This window comes from Micromesistius poutassou (assembly GCF_964030765.1).
Source record: "Micromesistius poutassou genome assembly, chromosome: 1".
NCBI lineage: Eukaryota > Metazoa > Chordata > Actinopteri > Gadiformes > Gadidae > Micromesistius > Micromesistius poutassou.
The window spans coordinates 7029060-7046379 of record NC_140271.1 but is presented as its reverse complement, the minus strand read 5'-3'; the positions used below and the strand labels follow the sequence as shown (position 1 = coordinate 7046379).

Genomic DNA, 17320 nt, shown 5'->3' with positions numbered 1-17320 from the left:
CCTAGTTTTTAAACAGGAAACTCATTCGTGATTGGTTGACAGACATGTCACTCTAGGTCAGCCTGGGTCATTGTACATTTAAACCACACCCCCAACCCACATAAATGTAACCAGCCCCGCTCCTCCTATATCCAATAATATTAATATTAATAAATAATTATTAATATTTAAATTAATAATAATTGTAATTATGACCATCAAGGACATGAATAAATTTACCAGGAGGAAAGGAAAATTTGCCAGGAACATGTTTATTCATAGAAAGATATAACCTTCATCCCTAGGGGAAATTCAGGGTCCAAGTAGCTTAGAGACAGATACATAACATACACATACAACAAGCAGGATTGCAGAAAGGAAATTTCTGGAATACAATCAACAAATAAGAATAAATATACTATACACTAGACAATAAGGATTAAGAAACTAAGAGAAATATACTAAGTAACAGACAAACAAGTTCCACATTAATGTGCTGAGGCAGTATGATAATGGTGACAGGGCAGGGACTAACCCTGTGGTACAGGAGATCTGGTATGATTTGTTGAGGTGCAAATAAGTAAGGCAAGACAGTGCAATTTTAAGTCAGTAGACCAGCATTAAATACTAAAAACTAAAAATGGGTAGCAGCACAGAGATGTATTGTAAACCAGTGTGTGTTAAGGTGCAAAAGGTAAGGCAAGACCGTGCAAGTATGAGTTAGGAGACCAGCATTTGATATTAAATATGGGCTAACTAGAGTAGTTATGTTTACCTATTAGGGGAGGCCTGTGGCAACGTAGCGATGGATTGAAGATATCGACAATAGATAAATAAATATGGCCAATAAAGTGCACAATGTACAATGTAAACATTGGAAGAAAAAATAACAGTCAATAACATGCAATACTAGAGTTTAAAGTGAATTTAGTCCAGGCTGTTGGAGGGAGGGAGAGGCATTGCATGAGGGCTAACATAGCCAGTAGACATTGTAATTAGTGAGGTAAAAAAACTGCAATTTTGCACAGAGCTCTGTGAGCTCCTTGCTGCGGTAGGACGGAGTCCGTACTATCCATCCCGACACCACGCCAACGATGCCATCTTCCTCTTCCGACATCATATCTATGGTGGCGCTCTCCCAAAGGTCTCTCTCATCCTCAGCTAAAACACTGTCTTGCTTCCAGCAGCTGTAAAACAATAAAATAAAGACAATCAGTACTGCACGATGCAATGCGTATGGACAAAACACATCTATTAATGCACCTGAGAAATACTCATTCAGGGTAGAAAAAAACAATGATGGTGCAATGTAATGGTTAACTCATAGCTATAGCAACAGCAACACCTTCTAGTCTATATTGTGATGTGGTATTGACACATCACTAACTGTTGAAAGTTACCAGCCACTGGCTGGTAGCTTATTTATTGTACTGTCCCAATTCAGCATTTGGCCGGTGCTAATTTTAAACCCTGCTCACATTAACCAAAAACAGATCTTATCTAGTCTTACCCTCTTACTTCTCGATAGACTCCGAGCTGAATTCTTTACAGCTTCCGCATGTACTGCAAGGTCTGGTTGCCTGTATCTGCAAGTCCTGCGTACCGTCTCATAATGTCTTGCAGGCAGCTGGGAAACAATTAAATGAGTGGAATGAATAGAAAAAAAACCTTAAGTCACAGTAAAAATTGAACAAGGAAGGAGAAAACAGTTCTGCAGTAAGTTACTTACACAATGTCGTCAGAATCAGCATGTTGTAAATCTGAACATGCAGACAACGCTCTGAGCAAATGTGTAGTCACAGACTCGTTATGAGGAGAGGACAGTCTGCGAAAACAGAATTAACGGTTAAGGTCGGCATCTGAATAAAATACTCCTGACTAATCACTCATACGGCACATAAATCGCTTATCTTAACCCATCTACAAGGCTAGGGTGTAATAAGGTTCTTAACATTTTAAACGAGGAAATGGCAACATACAATGGCGCCGCAATTTTTAATTCAAGACCCATCCGATAAGTCTATCGATGAAAGTGAATCTCAAAATCAACGTATTCAGGATCAGATGCGTACTCCACCATTTTAGCAAACTCCCATCATCTTTCCCCATGTAGGACAAGCGCACTGTCCTCCCTCCGTCCACAAACATTCCAAACATTCTGGCGCCATGTTAAAGCGACCTCCTGCTGAGCTCGGAACGCTACGGTCAGGATAGGCCACGACTTTACCGTAGACTATGGTCATTTTTAAAATATCTAAATCCGATTTACCACCGGAATTCCCCTTTCACGTATCTAGATGAGTACAGCAGAATGAAAGCATTATTGTTTAAATCTTACCCTTGCTCTGGGTCGTAGGGCATATGATTTGTCTCGGCGTTATGAAGTCGACGCACAGCTGCCTGTAAATCACAAGACCAAAACAAACAATTTAATAAAGCAACTTACACTGGTTCTGCTCATGGGTTATTTTACAAGGCTAATTTTAGCTGTTTGGGCTAGGCAGGCTACTTAAAAAAACGCTTTACTTTAAGGCTACTTTTAGCAGAGCTAGCTAGGTAGCTAGCAATCACTGAACATAATCTTACCGCGATCTTCGGACGGTGTACCCGCCTTCTCTTCTTGAGTTAGCGGTAGTGCTGGAGTCTTCCGTACAGACCCTTTTCTCCAAAATGCTGCCATCCGATCCTCCATGGACTGCATCCTTGATTGCGTTATTTTTAATTCAGCAGACATCTGTTGAAAGCCGTCATTGAGCTGCCGAGACAGGCCCGAGATTGCGTTCAACAGCCGCTTCTCTGTGTTCTGCCGACTGGCGGTAGCACTACGGGTTCGCGTCGACGGTTCGCATGCTGAGGAGTTCCAGGAGATAATCCGTAAAAAAGACGGCGACTAGTCATAATAGCAGCTAGAGATCAAAAGTCAAAACCACATGAAACGTGAGAGTACAAGAACTCGTTTTAAAAGTACTCTTGGCCATGTCCTCGCACGTGATTGGACAAAGGGACCTTTGTGGCAAAGCCTGATTAAAACTAATTGTTGAAATGAATTGTTTTGTGTGTCTTTTTAACATAACATTGGCCATTGCTAATGACATACACTACCGTCCAAAAGTTTGGGGTCACCGGTTCATTTCTGCATTGAATTCCATTATATATCAGCTTCATGAAATAATCAACTGGAATGCTCTACGGTCATTATTATTGTACAAATATAAGTCAAGATGTGCTGAACACATATGGGATGGATTCGAGAGTGTTTGTCTTTGATTGTCTAATTCAAGGTGATTTTAGATATGCAGTCATTACAGAAGTTGAATTCTTTAAAATGTCTAAAAATGTAAACATTTCTCAAACAAAGCTTATAATCACACTTAGTTGTGTGCTAAACCATGAAAGAGTAAACAAAGCATTGTGGTTTATATTTTAGGCTCTTTAAAACTGCCAACTTTTATTGTGTTCACACAGAATTTTGCACACTTGGGATTCTCTCAATCACTTTTTAATTAGACATTGGAAATGGTTTGCATGGAACACTAAAATGTTCCCATAGTTGTTGAGCAAATCTTGACTAATTTCTGTGCATTCATAATGTTCATCAGGGGTCGGCAACCCTAGGCATGCGTGCCACCACTGGCACGTGGACGCATAATCATTGGCACACTTGCAATGCGCTACAATGCGGCAGCGTAATCATTACTACCGATTTGTTTTGCACTTTATTCAGTTTTGGGCATTTCCTCCCAGTGCAAATATGTTTAAATGAGTTACTGAAAGCAGTGTTCTGAATTGGGATCAATTAATCGTTTTTAAACCTATGTTGTGAGTAATAGAGAAGAAAATATTTAAAAGATTGTTGCAAGTGGCCTGTATGCATGGCCTTCACATGTTTTTTTGCAAAGCTGTACATGTCTTCAAGATATTGATGTGGATGTTTCCATCATTCTCATATAATGTAATTTACATTTTACATTTCTCACAGTGCAAATCTGTTTTTGAGTTTCTGAAAGCAGTATTTTAAGATGGGATATATGTAATTATAATTTGTAAGCCCATGTTGCAAATATAACAACAAAAAAAAACTTTAAAATGTTGATGCATTGTGATTCTGGTTATAATGGAGTTTAATGCTGAAATGAGCAGGTGACTTAAACTTATGAACTGTAGTGTATTCAGTAATTAATCTAGCATACTTTCATTAAATAAATCAATTTAAGTTAAAATGTAAGAGTATAATTAGGCTATACTGAGCCTAATCTATTTATACCAGAGATTTTCTTAAAGTGAAGTTAATACCTTTGTATAGCTAATTTGCATATGTATAGCTCACAGAATCTGCATTTACATGTTAAAGCTTCCCCTACAATTAGGGGGAGGGGGGCCATGGGGGACGAAACCTGAACTTCTGCGACAATTTCCGGTGCTGTTTTTTGACGGGAATCCCGCTTTTCATGCAGTGAATAAACTCATTCATGGTTGGCTGTCTTTCGTGGGGATGCATCATCCACTCACAGAATGAGTTACGATGAGTTACTTTGCATCAAGTGAGCAGGAGCAATCTGACATTGCATACTATTATCACAAACTATGTGAGGTAATGACTCCTAGGGCCCTATCTTGCTCCCAGCGCAATTGACTTTCTACACTGATGCATGTATCGTTGCTAGTTTGCACCCGGCGCAAAGCTGATTTTCCCCCGAAGCAACCAGGCGCTACTGCACTTGCACCTGGAGAGGCGTGTCGGCGAAAAGCAGAGGCGTGTTCTGGCACAAATGATACTTGGTGCTATTTTACGATCTAAACATTGCGGCAATCCAATTGCGCAACGGTCCGAAAAATTCCTGGTCTAAATGCACTAGCGGATAGCGCAGTTGGTGTTGCTATTTTGACGTGCCATGGTAGGTCGGAACTGCAACATACGCTTACACACACACGTAGGCTATACACAGAACAAACATGCAAACGATTAGCCTGATTTAAATATTATGATGTCAACGATCATATGAGTGAAACTGCATAGAAATAGCATATTCCATAGGTGCTGCATGAATGAACACAGTAGAGTAGGCTATGCCATGCGTTTAAATAATAATAATAATAACAATAATAAACTCAAGCAAAGTATATTCCAGCCTCCCAAAACAAAATCTTGTTTTAAAATCTTGTGTAACAGCTGATACAGCGGTAAGTTATACTTTTAAATCAATGCATCTGCAAACACCGTAGCCTACAGCAAACACATATTTTCTTGACACAGACATCGGTTACAAGCCCATATCTTTCGGGATTGATGAAGATTTGATTGTGAGAAAACAGTTTTACCGCGAGTGAGTGTTTAAAAGAATGAATGAATGCGAGTGATGCTTGGCGTGCGTGTGTGTGCGCACCCATCTGTTTAAACACACGCAAACTAAACACGTAACACATAATACAGTCCATGGCGATGTATATTAACAGGGGGAGACATGCATATTATGAACACAAGTCGATAACGATAATGTATACAATACTGGAAACAAACGATGTTTGTTAATGTATTGCCACATATCATTAAATAGACCCACAGTTGCGGCCACAGGACCGCGTCCGCATATCATATATGTGGTAAGTTGTCTTTGCCGCAATTTACATGACGACTGTCGAGTGTTTCTGTGAATTAGGCATATTATTTGGCCATAAACTGAGCCATTTGAAGTTTGAAGTTCATGTGGTCATGCATCTGTCTCAGCGGAGAATGCAAACGCGCTGTCAAAATATCAACTTGTCAAGTCAAATGCGCTGGCTCTTAAAGGGGATGGGAAATGGCACTCTCATTGGTTTATTGCACGTTACGCCCAAAACACACCTACAGGTTTCAGACCAACCCATTTTAGATTTGTGTCGGGCGCAAAGCTCATTTATCTCGCCGTCATAATAGCAACAGCGCCATAGAACCGCCCACAAAGCTACTTCGACTTTGTGCTTCACGTCTGCGTTTTAGACCGTCTAACTAGGGCCCCTATTGTTTAATTGGTCAGGGTGTGGAGTAGGTACAGCAATCTATCTCCATGTCATCCCACACTCATCCCACGCAGTTGTTTCTTCAACATCTCAATTACATTAATAGGGAGGTCTATTTCTACATCTTAAAACTTTCCTATCCATATAGACAGCCATGCATCACAGAATAGTGTCACAGCCTTAATCGTTTAGTTATTCTTCAGTTTAAGATATACGAAATCATCACACTTTTTTATCATGACATCCTCATTCTACCACAAGCAAACTACAAAACAGTTATCTCCAATGTTTAGGTAACAAATATTCTACCCTTTCCGACTCAAACTCATGCAACACCAAAAGTGCTGCCATTTAATTTACCATTGAAAAGAGCTGTGAAAGCCGACTCCTGCTTTTCGGTCCCAAGGTTTGGACTTATTGAGGGTCTCCATTGTCAGTCATTGCTCTAAAATAATTGGCCTGATGGATGACGCAACTCGCTTTCTCCATGGCTCTGCAAAAACCCATGCTGACAGAGAGATAAATGTTCCAGAGCAGTGTTTCTCAAATGGTGGGTTATGAAAGTTGGTTGTGAACTTGTTCTTAATGGGTCGCGGAGTGTATGGTACAATACTTCTCCTTTTTCATTATTGCTAGAGTAATGTGATTTGAATGCAGGGATGAAAATATGTGTTTATTTATGTTTTAAAAAGGTCATGATGACATTGTGTATGTGTGTTCATTTTTATTTATTTCACCAATAAATTGCTTGGTTTGAATTGTATAAAAGTGGGTCGCACCTTAATGACCATGGGAAGATATGGGTCCCAAGGCCAGCCCAGTTGAGAACCACTGCTTTAGAGAATATTCGCACATTTTAGCTCTAATCACAATTATCAACCATTAGTTAGCATCTATTCCCTAACCAACAAGTATATAGCCCTAACCCATCCCCTGAAATGTATTGTATTTGTGGTTATGAAACAGCCCTCAGCCTAGCCAATGAACTTACAGGCCTCCCGGCTGTACCCTTCAAACACAGGGAAACGCAGAACACCCAGTGCTCGCTAGCTAGCGCTGCATAGCCCTGTCAGATCTGATTCAGTTCATGCAGATGAGATGTGAGGCGGGCCCCGCTTCTCCAGGTTATACCCACGGCATCTCCACACACAATTCACTCACTCTCACACACACACACACACACACACACACACACACACACACACACACACACACACACACACACACACACACACACACACACACACACACACACACTGCAGGATTACTTCTGATCCAGGCCCAGTTGGCATGGCTACTGTTTATCTGTGTGTCCATGATGGTGAAACAACCACATTGGGATATACACAAAAATGCATACACACACACACACACACACACACACACACACACACAGAAGCCAAGTGCCTATATAACATCGCCATACATGGTGAAAGCCCACTAGTTTGGGTAAAACACCTTTTACAGTGATCTAAAACTGGGGGGGAACAAATTAAAAAACAATCTATTTTTGTCTAGTTGAAAATATATTTATATTACAAATTAAAAAGATTTACCAGTAATGGAAGGGAATCATGTTTCTTTGTGTGCAAATATAGGGACCTTTCTAATCATTCCCTTCCCTTTTCAGACCCCGACTGGGGAATGTAATTAGTGAGGCGTTCGTGTTGGTTCCAACTGACGCTGTCAGATGCTTGGCAAGATTAATACCGATCCAGGATGTTCGCTGGCTGCTTGTCAGGTTGGCATGACCACCCACTCCCCTGCCCTTTGACTTCTCACTCTAGCTCATATGGTCTTCTTAACTAGCTCCCTCTGTCTCTCTCTCGTGATCAAAATCTTACTCTGTCTTCATTCTGGCTGTGCCTGTTAATCCTAATCCTGTCTCTGTCTCTGTCTCTCTCTCTTTCTCTCACTCTCTCTCTCTGTCTCCCTGTCTCTCTCTCAGTTTGAGCACCAGTATCATTGGCCCCACTTTTCACTCAGAAAGCAGGAAAGTGACATTTATTACTTCCAACCATTGCATGTTCAAATTATAAGAATGACCAATCTGCGGAAAAAGTAGTAGAGCTACTACTTAAATGTTAATGTTCACTAATGCTGGCTTATACTAAATAGACTTGTTGTTCTTGTTGTCATTGTTGTGGTTGCAACACTAAATATGAGCCAACACTAACCAGCAGTCTGAGGTGAGTTTGGAGTCCTGAATACAAAAGAAAGTGAGTCAGACAACAACATCTTGTCAGACACTTGTCCATAGCACCAGGAAAAAGAGAGTGATGGTTCTGGCAAGCTGTTAGCTTATAAAGTAGTAATTCAATAGAATCAGTGGAATCACCCAAAAATCTGGACAGAACAGAACTACAACAACCAGAATGGTGGCAACATTTGTTCCATGATTGGAACAGCAGGCCTGTGTGTTGCACTCTGACATATAAAGCATGTATTTTTTTCATACACTGTCCTCTCACTGAAAACATTCAGATGATGGTGGTTGTCATCGCCAAATTAAGGACTTTAATCTGAGTATGCACAGAGTCTGTAAGCACTAATGAGAGGAGATCGCGACAGACCAAATAATACGGACCAAATAATAAGTTATAGCGGATTTTGACAGGCTAAATGCGGTACTGTGGCAATGGCTAACATGTAATTTGGAAGCTGGCGCATAATTAAAGTCATAGCAGATTTCGGATGGCTTCAAGGGATAACATTCTTTCTGCTTGAAACGCAGTGAAATTATATGTTGCAGGGGAGTTTTTATGACATTACCATGTTAGAGTTTTATATTTGCTTCAGTGCAATTTAAATTGAATCTACTACTGAAGTAAAGGTAATATATAGAAGCATATCATCCTAATGGATCTACATATCCAAAGTTCTCCCTTTATTATTAGACTGTGGACTGCAGAGTGAATCTATGGATTATTATGTGCAGATGACATCAAACTACAAACTGTATTTTAGTATGTGCATATATTTGATTTAATAGTTGCATATTTACATCATAGTGCAGCGTCAAATAAGAACAAAAAACTGCAGAGAATTATAGCCTCATACTGAAATATAAAAAATCACTGCAAGTAATCCTTGCAGACATGGACACCCACACAGACACACACACACAAACACACAGAAGCATCAGTGTGTGTTTTTCATGGGACATAATGAGTAATTATCCTGCTTTATCTTCAAGAAGTTAAGTCAGTGATTTACCATCAAACAAACATAACAAACCATCGCTCTACTAAAAAGTAAGTCCAACCTTTGGATGGAGCCGCTTAAAACTGCAAGCCCAAAAGATTGAGCCTTGGTTGTGTAATGAAAGTGTAATTGAATCGAAAGTGATTGATGACAAACTATGATGCCTCATCAATCATTTTCAAAGTAAAAGCGCTCCAACATCAAGCATTCTCTACCCCCAGGCTCATAATGACTCTTTAAAGGAAGGTTATGATAATGTGCGTTTAGATGGATACGGTAATACGTTAAGTGGTTTCATGTTGAATGCCACTGCAGGCCAGGACAACGGCAACAATCTGCCTTCATAGGTTATTCAGAATCATAAGTACATCAACTAGCACAAGCATGCATTTATGTGCACGTAATTGCCCACCTATACACACATGGCACATTGGGATATACACAAAAATGCATAGACATGTATGCACATGTGCAAAACACACACACACACACACACACACACACACACACCTTATTCACACACACACACACACACACAAATCCACTAATCCACACACCCTCTCTGAAACAAATATGCACACACACCTTTTCTTTCTCCAGTCCTACTGAGACAAGGTCTCTGCTGCACTAAACACTTCCCAGCAATCAAAGCACACACACACACACACACACACACACATGGCATGGCTACTGTTTATCTGTGTGTCCATGATGGTGAAACAATCAGCTGACAGAAAAGCACCATCCAGGTGGAACAGTTTTTGTGTGTGTCTGAATGTCAATCTTGTTTTTTTCTTTGGTTCTTTTCATTGTAGCTCCCAGTAGACCCAGTTCTCTGGGCCCTGCTAGACTTCATTTTTAATTAAAAGATCGGCCGCTTCATGTTAATTAAAAGGCAGCCAGACAACACCCCTCCCACATACACACACTGTCACTAACTGATCAAGACCAAAGGGGGGGCTTGGGGGATGGAAACAGCACCGACTTCCAGGTAAATGAGATGAGCGCCCGTCCACTAATATATATCTACAGCTCAAGGATCCTTGAGCAAGACGCCCAAACCAAAAACGTCTGTTAAATTACTAAAACAAACATGGAAGGTTTTCAGTTTAAATTAATTATAGAAAATTTAAAAAGACAAATCAAGATATGTAAGAGTAATCGTGAGAGTTGTACGGAGGCGTAGAGCTAGGTGTCAAAACGATGAATGGTCAAAATATCAGATTGTGGTTCCACTTACTTCATGGGCTTGAATAGGGCTTGTCCGTAGTTCTGAAAGGTCATGATCAACTTCAGCTGAGTGCCTCCCGACTTCATGGCTGACGAAAAATCATACGACAAAAAAACACAGGAAAATGACAAACGTAAATTTAGGTAAGAACACACAAAGCCAATAGCTAAACACAAACACACACACTTGCATGGCAGCCCAAATCATTTCTTTGGCAGTATGACCATTGTTTTACAAAAACAGATGGTAGCACGATCTAAAATGCGGACCAATTTGACCACCATTTGGTGTAATCAGAGGGAAATGGGTCAGACAAAGCGCCTCCTGGCATACCTGTACCACGAGAGGGTCTGAAACAGGGAGAGTCAATCAATTAAAATGCTTTGCAGTGTGTGGCAGCATAAAAACATCATAAATATAAAACCCTTTTGTTAGGATTAAATAATAACAATAATGACAATATGATTGTGAGTTATTCTTCCAGTTGTACCAAATCATTCATCATGATTAATTTCACTGGAGATATGAAAATGTTGCATCTGCTCAGAGCTTGTATAATCATCATAGTCTGTTTGGGTCTCAATGTAGATCAAACTGACCAAGAACTTACAGGAACCACATCCATGTCACATCGCACAAGATGACCAATGCCCCCCCCCCCCCCCCCCCTCACTCTGTACTCAGTATTGAACTCCCGTCCCCCAGGAGGGCCTCTGATTCCACCGCCTGGTTCATCATATCTACAGGGCTCATGTGATTCCATCACTCATCTCCGTGACGACAAGCCTAGCGTTCCAGCTTGCCTCCCACTCAGACAATAGAGCCGGCGGTCCCTGTCTCAATGCCTAGTGTTCCTGTCATCATGGACAGGCTTTCAGGGGATTTTCCCCTTTATTACAGAGCATTAACTTGGACAGATTACACAGCACTGCTCAGCTGCCTAACCCCAATATCAACATAAGCCCCCCCCTGTAGCACACTTACTCACTTACTGACTGGCTAGGTCAAACTAACTGACTGATTTACTGTTTGACTGACTGACTTACTTATCGACTGACTGACTGACAGGAGGCTAGGCTGGCTGATCAGGCAAGCAAGCTTGTCTGTCTGTTTTTACTTGTCTCAAAGCTTCTATGTACATAGTTACACTGATCAAGATTCCATTTGATACACACACAGTCTGTTATGAGGGAGGTGCACTTATGGTAGTGAAAGCCTTTGTGTGTACAGGCGTGTGTGTGTGTGTGTGTGTGTGTGTGGGGGGGGGGGGTTATTGCTCCTGAATGTAACAATATCCTGCTACTTTCTGTCCATCAATCCATATATGTATTTATCTATCTCTCCAATAACAGGCACCAATGGTTTAGGAATAACAGATGAGTACGAGCCCATCAAATCCTCTCAGTTGGCTGGCATCATCATTTCGAATCAGCACTCCACAATTCAATCAAATTGTCTTTCTGTTTGCCTGTCTGTCTATCCCTCTTTGATCTGTCTGTCTGTTTGCCTGTGTACGACTTCACGTATGGATGGCAAAAGACTAACATACCTTGATAAATTAATAAATTAATTTAATTTTAAATATTCACTGGGTGTAAAAAGCTCCAGGCGTTTTCATCTTCATCTTCAATGTCACCACCCCACCCTCTCCTTAAGGATGGACACTCCTCCCTACTTACCCTCCTCCTATACCCCTCCCTTCCCCTGTACTGCTCTACCGTACGTATGACTTATGATTCATGATTTATGAGTCTCAGAAAACACTTAGCATAAAAACTGAACAGACAGACAGACACCAGAGAAAAATAAACAGACTGACAGACAGATCTAGAGCAACACAAAAAGGCATGCAGACAGACAGACACAGAGGAAGAAAACAGACATAAAACGTAAAAAGCAAGATAGACAGACAAATAGGTATGGGTGGGGTATGGATTGATGGATGGATGGATAGATAGATAGATAGAATTGCTCAGGGAGAATGATGAAGCATTGTTTAGAGAAGGCTCTTGTTCTGTTCTGCTGAATACATCTTTTTATACTTGCATTAAAAGATAACATATCAGAGTTTTCCGGAGTGGTCAAGTTCAATAATTAACGTGCAATGGACACTTACATTTCCACAACACTATACATTGATAGACAGATAGACAGACAAACAGACAGACATACAGATAGACATGGATAGATAGATAGCGAATAAGAAATAAATGGTTGATTGATGATGGCGGCAAAACTAATTACGATTTGTACTGCATTTTGTACAACATCTATTCCCACTTACGGATTCACCCTGGGTTTCAATTTGCCTGTGCAGATTGACAGCACTTAAAAGGCCCTCCCTGCACACGGACGGATGGCTGATTGATGGGCGGCACAGGTAGACAGGTCCTGAGCAGCCTATCCACCACACCTGGAGACCGGCGGAGATAAGGGCGTGAGGAGTGGTCGCCCAGGCTGCCAGAGAGTGGTGATGGAGAGGGTACTAGCTTGGAAAGGTAATGGTAAGCTAATGGATGGGACGGGCTGGGCTAACCCTCCTTCAGATCGGGAACACGCAGACGAATTAGCGATGAGGCAGCAATAAGCGGGCGGATGTGGTGATGTGGTGGAACATATACGAGGGACTCACACCAGCAGACACACACACACACACACACACACACACACACACACACACACACACAACATGCACACTCATACCCACACACACACTCCAATGCAAAAAAACTCACATAACTGGTTACAAATTAACTTACACTTGGAACGGAAGTAAATGCAAAGCTAATGAGAAATACTGGATGTACATTTTGAACGAAAACACACAGGCACCTCTACATACACACACTAGAATACGTATGAAGTACACATTCCATGGTGATAACCTCAATTTGTTATCAAGGTCCTGATTTCCCTTGCAATGGAACATGATACATATGTTAAAGATGTTTAATTTGTGTGGAGACAAAGTCAGTACTCTTTTAATAACTTATTACTTGATTTAAGAACATGGTAGATATGAGAACAAGGCGCATTCATTTAATATTCCTTTGGATGCATATTCATACCGTCCAGTCCCAATACAAAGAAATACCTTCTGGTGACCAAAACAAATGTTACTACACAGGGTTGTGAACATAAAAGAAAAGGTGTGCTACTCCAACAAGAATGCGGAAACAAAGCAAGACTTCCAGTCTAACAAGGCAAACAAGCCTGACAAGGTTGATTCATTTCCGATTGGTTGACCATCCACCAACACACAGCTAAGGTATCATTTGCAGGCCAATTAATTTCATCTCATTGAAGAAACACACAAACACGCGCGCACACACACACACACACACACACACACACACACACACACACACACACACACACACACACACACACACACACACACACACACACACACACACACACACACACACACACACACAATCCACAACATCTGTTCTCATTAAAAACACCTTCATCATACAGTCTGACTGACTGACTAGACAGGCTTATGTGACTGACTGGCTGACTTGACTCACCCACGCTGGTGATCTTGAGACTGGCCAGGTCCCTGAGCAGGGCATCCAGAGCAAGGCTGTGCCTGGGGAACAGTTGGTAGCGGTTGATCCCGATGTGGAAGCGCAGCCAGTTGGGGTAGGACTCGGCAGTCCCCTCCCCTGTCGGCCGGTACTCATCCTCCTCCGCCACACCCTCCTCGTTGCCATCGTTGTGCCTGGCAGGGGAGCGGGGGTAAAGGTGGTCGTGGTCAGTTCTAGGGTCGGTTAGTGAGTGTGTCTCGTCGTGTCGGTGGACTGATTCTGTCTGAACCATATATTCACTTGATAGGAATGTTATATGAAATAGTCATTTCATGCAACAAGTTCATTGTTGAACAGCCAGGAAATATTGTGACTATAACATTAGGGAAATATATGGAAACCAAATTAGAACGTGCATTAAAAGACAACACGACTACACAATAAACTTCCTCAGGAAGCAGAAGAACAAAGGAACAAACGGATAAGGATACTACATTCAATAAAATATGGATGTACCTCATTACACATGAACAGTCGAGAACATTGACAAGAGACATTGACCTGAATTGACAGAGAGGCCTAAAGGAATCTTATATCACAGTAGCAGCTGATAAAGACAGAAAGGGATGAGATAAAGATGAATGACAGATATTAAGGGAGTGGACTGATTCCAGTGGGATAGATAGCGTTGGACTAAACTGAACGCCATGCCTGTGAATGGCTATTAGGAAGGAGAGGGAGCTTGTTTCTAAAAAAAACGTATAAAAATATAATAATCATCATTGTCATCATTAACCCACAAATACTACCTCTTTCACTATCTACTGAGAATAATAATAATACTACCAGCGCCTATTATATAACAATTAATATTATTATTATATCATTATTATTATTAATATTAATAATAATTATTATTATTATAAGAATAACATCAATAATGATTATTGGTAATATTACGATATAGTATATATAGTAGCCTAAAATAATGCATAAATAATGGCTGAATTTATTCACTGAAATAGTGGTAGACATTGCATTAGATCTAAGCCAATTCGATTTATGCATCATCAATCGATTTTTTGATTGTGTAGTGCACGGGGAGTGATACAAACACATAGTGTCCGGGTGGTATCTGTAGTCTAGATAAATACAGCACAATGGCGCTTGTGCATCTATCACATTTAACTTTAGGTGCTTATATTATGTGTGGTGGTGTGGCTTACCACCCTTGGTTCGCCGCGGCTCGGGGGTAGAACCGTATGTCCGTGTTGACGTTGAACAGGCTGTCATCATCCGTGAGTGGTGGAAGGTCAATCCGATACAAAGGGTGATCGAACAGCGCAAGGAGACGAGACGACACACCGGCCACAGGGACCACCGTCCGGCTCCCGCTGCCAATGAGAGACTTGCGGTCTCCCGCGGTGTCGTCTCGTATGTTCAAAGGTTTCTTCCGCTGAAGAGCATGATCCGCTCCCTCCGCGGCCGCCGTCGCTTTCTCGAGAGAGCGCGAGGAGAGGTTGGAGTTGGGCTCGCTGCTGAAGTCTTGCAGGATCCTCAGCGTGTGCTTGTTAGGCCAGCCCGCCTCGGCCATCGACCGAGCGCGCTGCTTCGCCCAGTTCTGCGTGTCCTCGCTGGGGTTGCCGCTGTGTGCACACTGGCAGCCGCCGTCAGCGCTCTCAGCTCCCACCGCACGTTTCTCCAGCTTGGGCAGCAGGTCTATCATGATGTGCATCGTGCACGCCACCAGAAACACCATCAGTATAAACACCCGGAATTTACGAAACAATATCATTTTGATCATTGTTTTGTGCTTTTTACACACAACAATGCATACGTATTGTTCCCTAGCGCCTGTTAACACACAAGAACACAGAGACACGCTTTACAGCAACGACATCGATTTCTTAATACTGATTCGCGAGGCAAAAGGCAACGACGTTGCTCGATTTATTATTGTCTGTTATCCTTCCACACGTAATCCATGGTATGTCGGCCACTCCGCGCGCACAAAACACAAAGAAACAGTTATATTCGCACGGAATCCTCATCTCTTGCGACAAGGTAGACAAGACACATTGCGATCAGTGGTCCCTTCGCAGGCGAGATGGAACGCTCTTCATTAAATGCGCTATTGAATATAAACCCAATAGCCATGGAGCATGCGGCGAATAATATCTTTAAAAAGGTTATCCTTGATCATCTGTTTTAAAAAAAGACACTGCCATAACTTGTGACACGTTGTGACGAATCATGGGCAAGATTAGAATCTCGATACAAAAAGTGCACCAATTTTTAACCCAGTATGCTAACCAGAGTCTTTCAAAGATTTGTTTTGTTAAACAAGTCTTCGACTTCGTAGTTTAATAACAAAGAAACACGCAGTATTCCTGGATGTCGTCCCTGTCCACCACCTTCATTCGGCCGAGGTCCACGAAGAGCAAAAATCACAAGAGTCTGATTGACAGGTGCAACGGATTCTCGGTATCAGTCGTCCCGCGATCGCCTTGCTTTCCCCAAGACTTCACTTTCCCCCGAAGTGTTATTTCCAGGGGTGGGCGTGTTAAATATTTTTGATCAAACCCCTCGTGAGCCCAGCCTCGTTCCAGCGTCATTCGACAGAGATTGGCTGCGTGTAGTCTACACAGAGCAGACAAGTCGCAGAAGTGATATGAGAAAAAGGCGAGCACCAGCGAGAGAGCAGCTTTGAAATGATTCACCCCTAACACGCCTGCAACTATACGGTGCGCAGGCAGAGGGCGCTGTGACGATGCCTGCTGGTGGGCAACGCAGGTGCGATAGTAGGTGTACTGCCCGGAATATTGCCAAAATGGAAGTGCTAAATCGACCTAAACCTTGATTCAATGTAGGCACTTACAATTTACTCGTCATTTAATCAAACGACAACTTCCTGACAGGAAAAGTCTAAATCACCTGGCACCTTCTTTGGCACCACCAATGTATGTAAAAGTAAAATGTTTTTTGATAAATTACATTTAGGCCTATATGAGCTGTTGTTTACATTTGAATTGCCAAATAATCATTGCCTAACAGCCAATGATTAAATTGCCATTTAATCATTGGCTGATGTGTTGCAGTAAAAACAACACTATATAACTATATTTATGGGCCTTGTTGGAACAGGCCATTTCCTTGGTTTGGTGATGAAGCATGTCATACTTTCATACTCACAGCAAACAAGGCCAAGCCAACCCCAATCAATTACAACTGTCTAATCTGAAAATAATAATAAAACTTCCTCCATGAAACATCCCATCATTCATGATTAGGCAAATAATGATTTTGATTGCTCTCAAGGCCAAGAACAGGCCTTTTAAATGGTTCAGCTAAATATACAAATATTCCCCTCATGCAT

The 17320-nt window shown here is 41.6% G+C and overlaps 1 protein-coding gene across 1 annotated transcript in view; it reads right to left on the bottom strand.

Moving 5' to 3' along the window:
- The window catches only part of fam20ca (FAM20C golgi associated secretory pathway kinase a), a gene marked incomplete at its 3' end in the record, with an annotated part of 50596 nt that extends 34657 nt beyond the window's left edge, over positions 1-15939 (bottom strand). The window contains exons 1-3 of the mRNA XM_084488336.1: positions 15171-15939; positions 13945-14138; positions 10421-10499 (exon numbers count right to left, since the gene is read on the bottom strand). Of these exons, the coding sequence (XP_084344462.1) occupies positions 10421-10499; positions 13945-14138; positions 15171-15748 (851 nt within the window). The 5' untranslated portion in view covers positions 15749-15939. The remainder of the gene's footprint in view (positions 1-10420; positions 10500-13944; positions 14139-15170) is intronic.
- Between the last annotated feature and the right edge of the window lie 1381 nt (positions 15940-17320).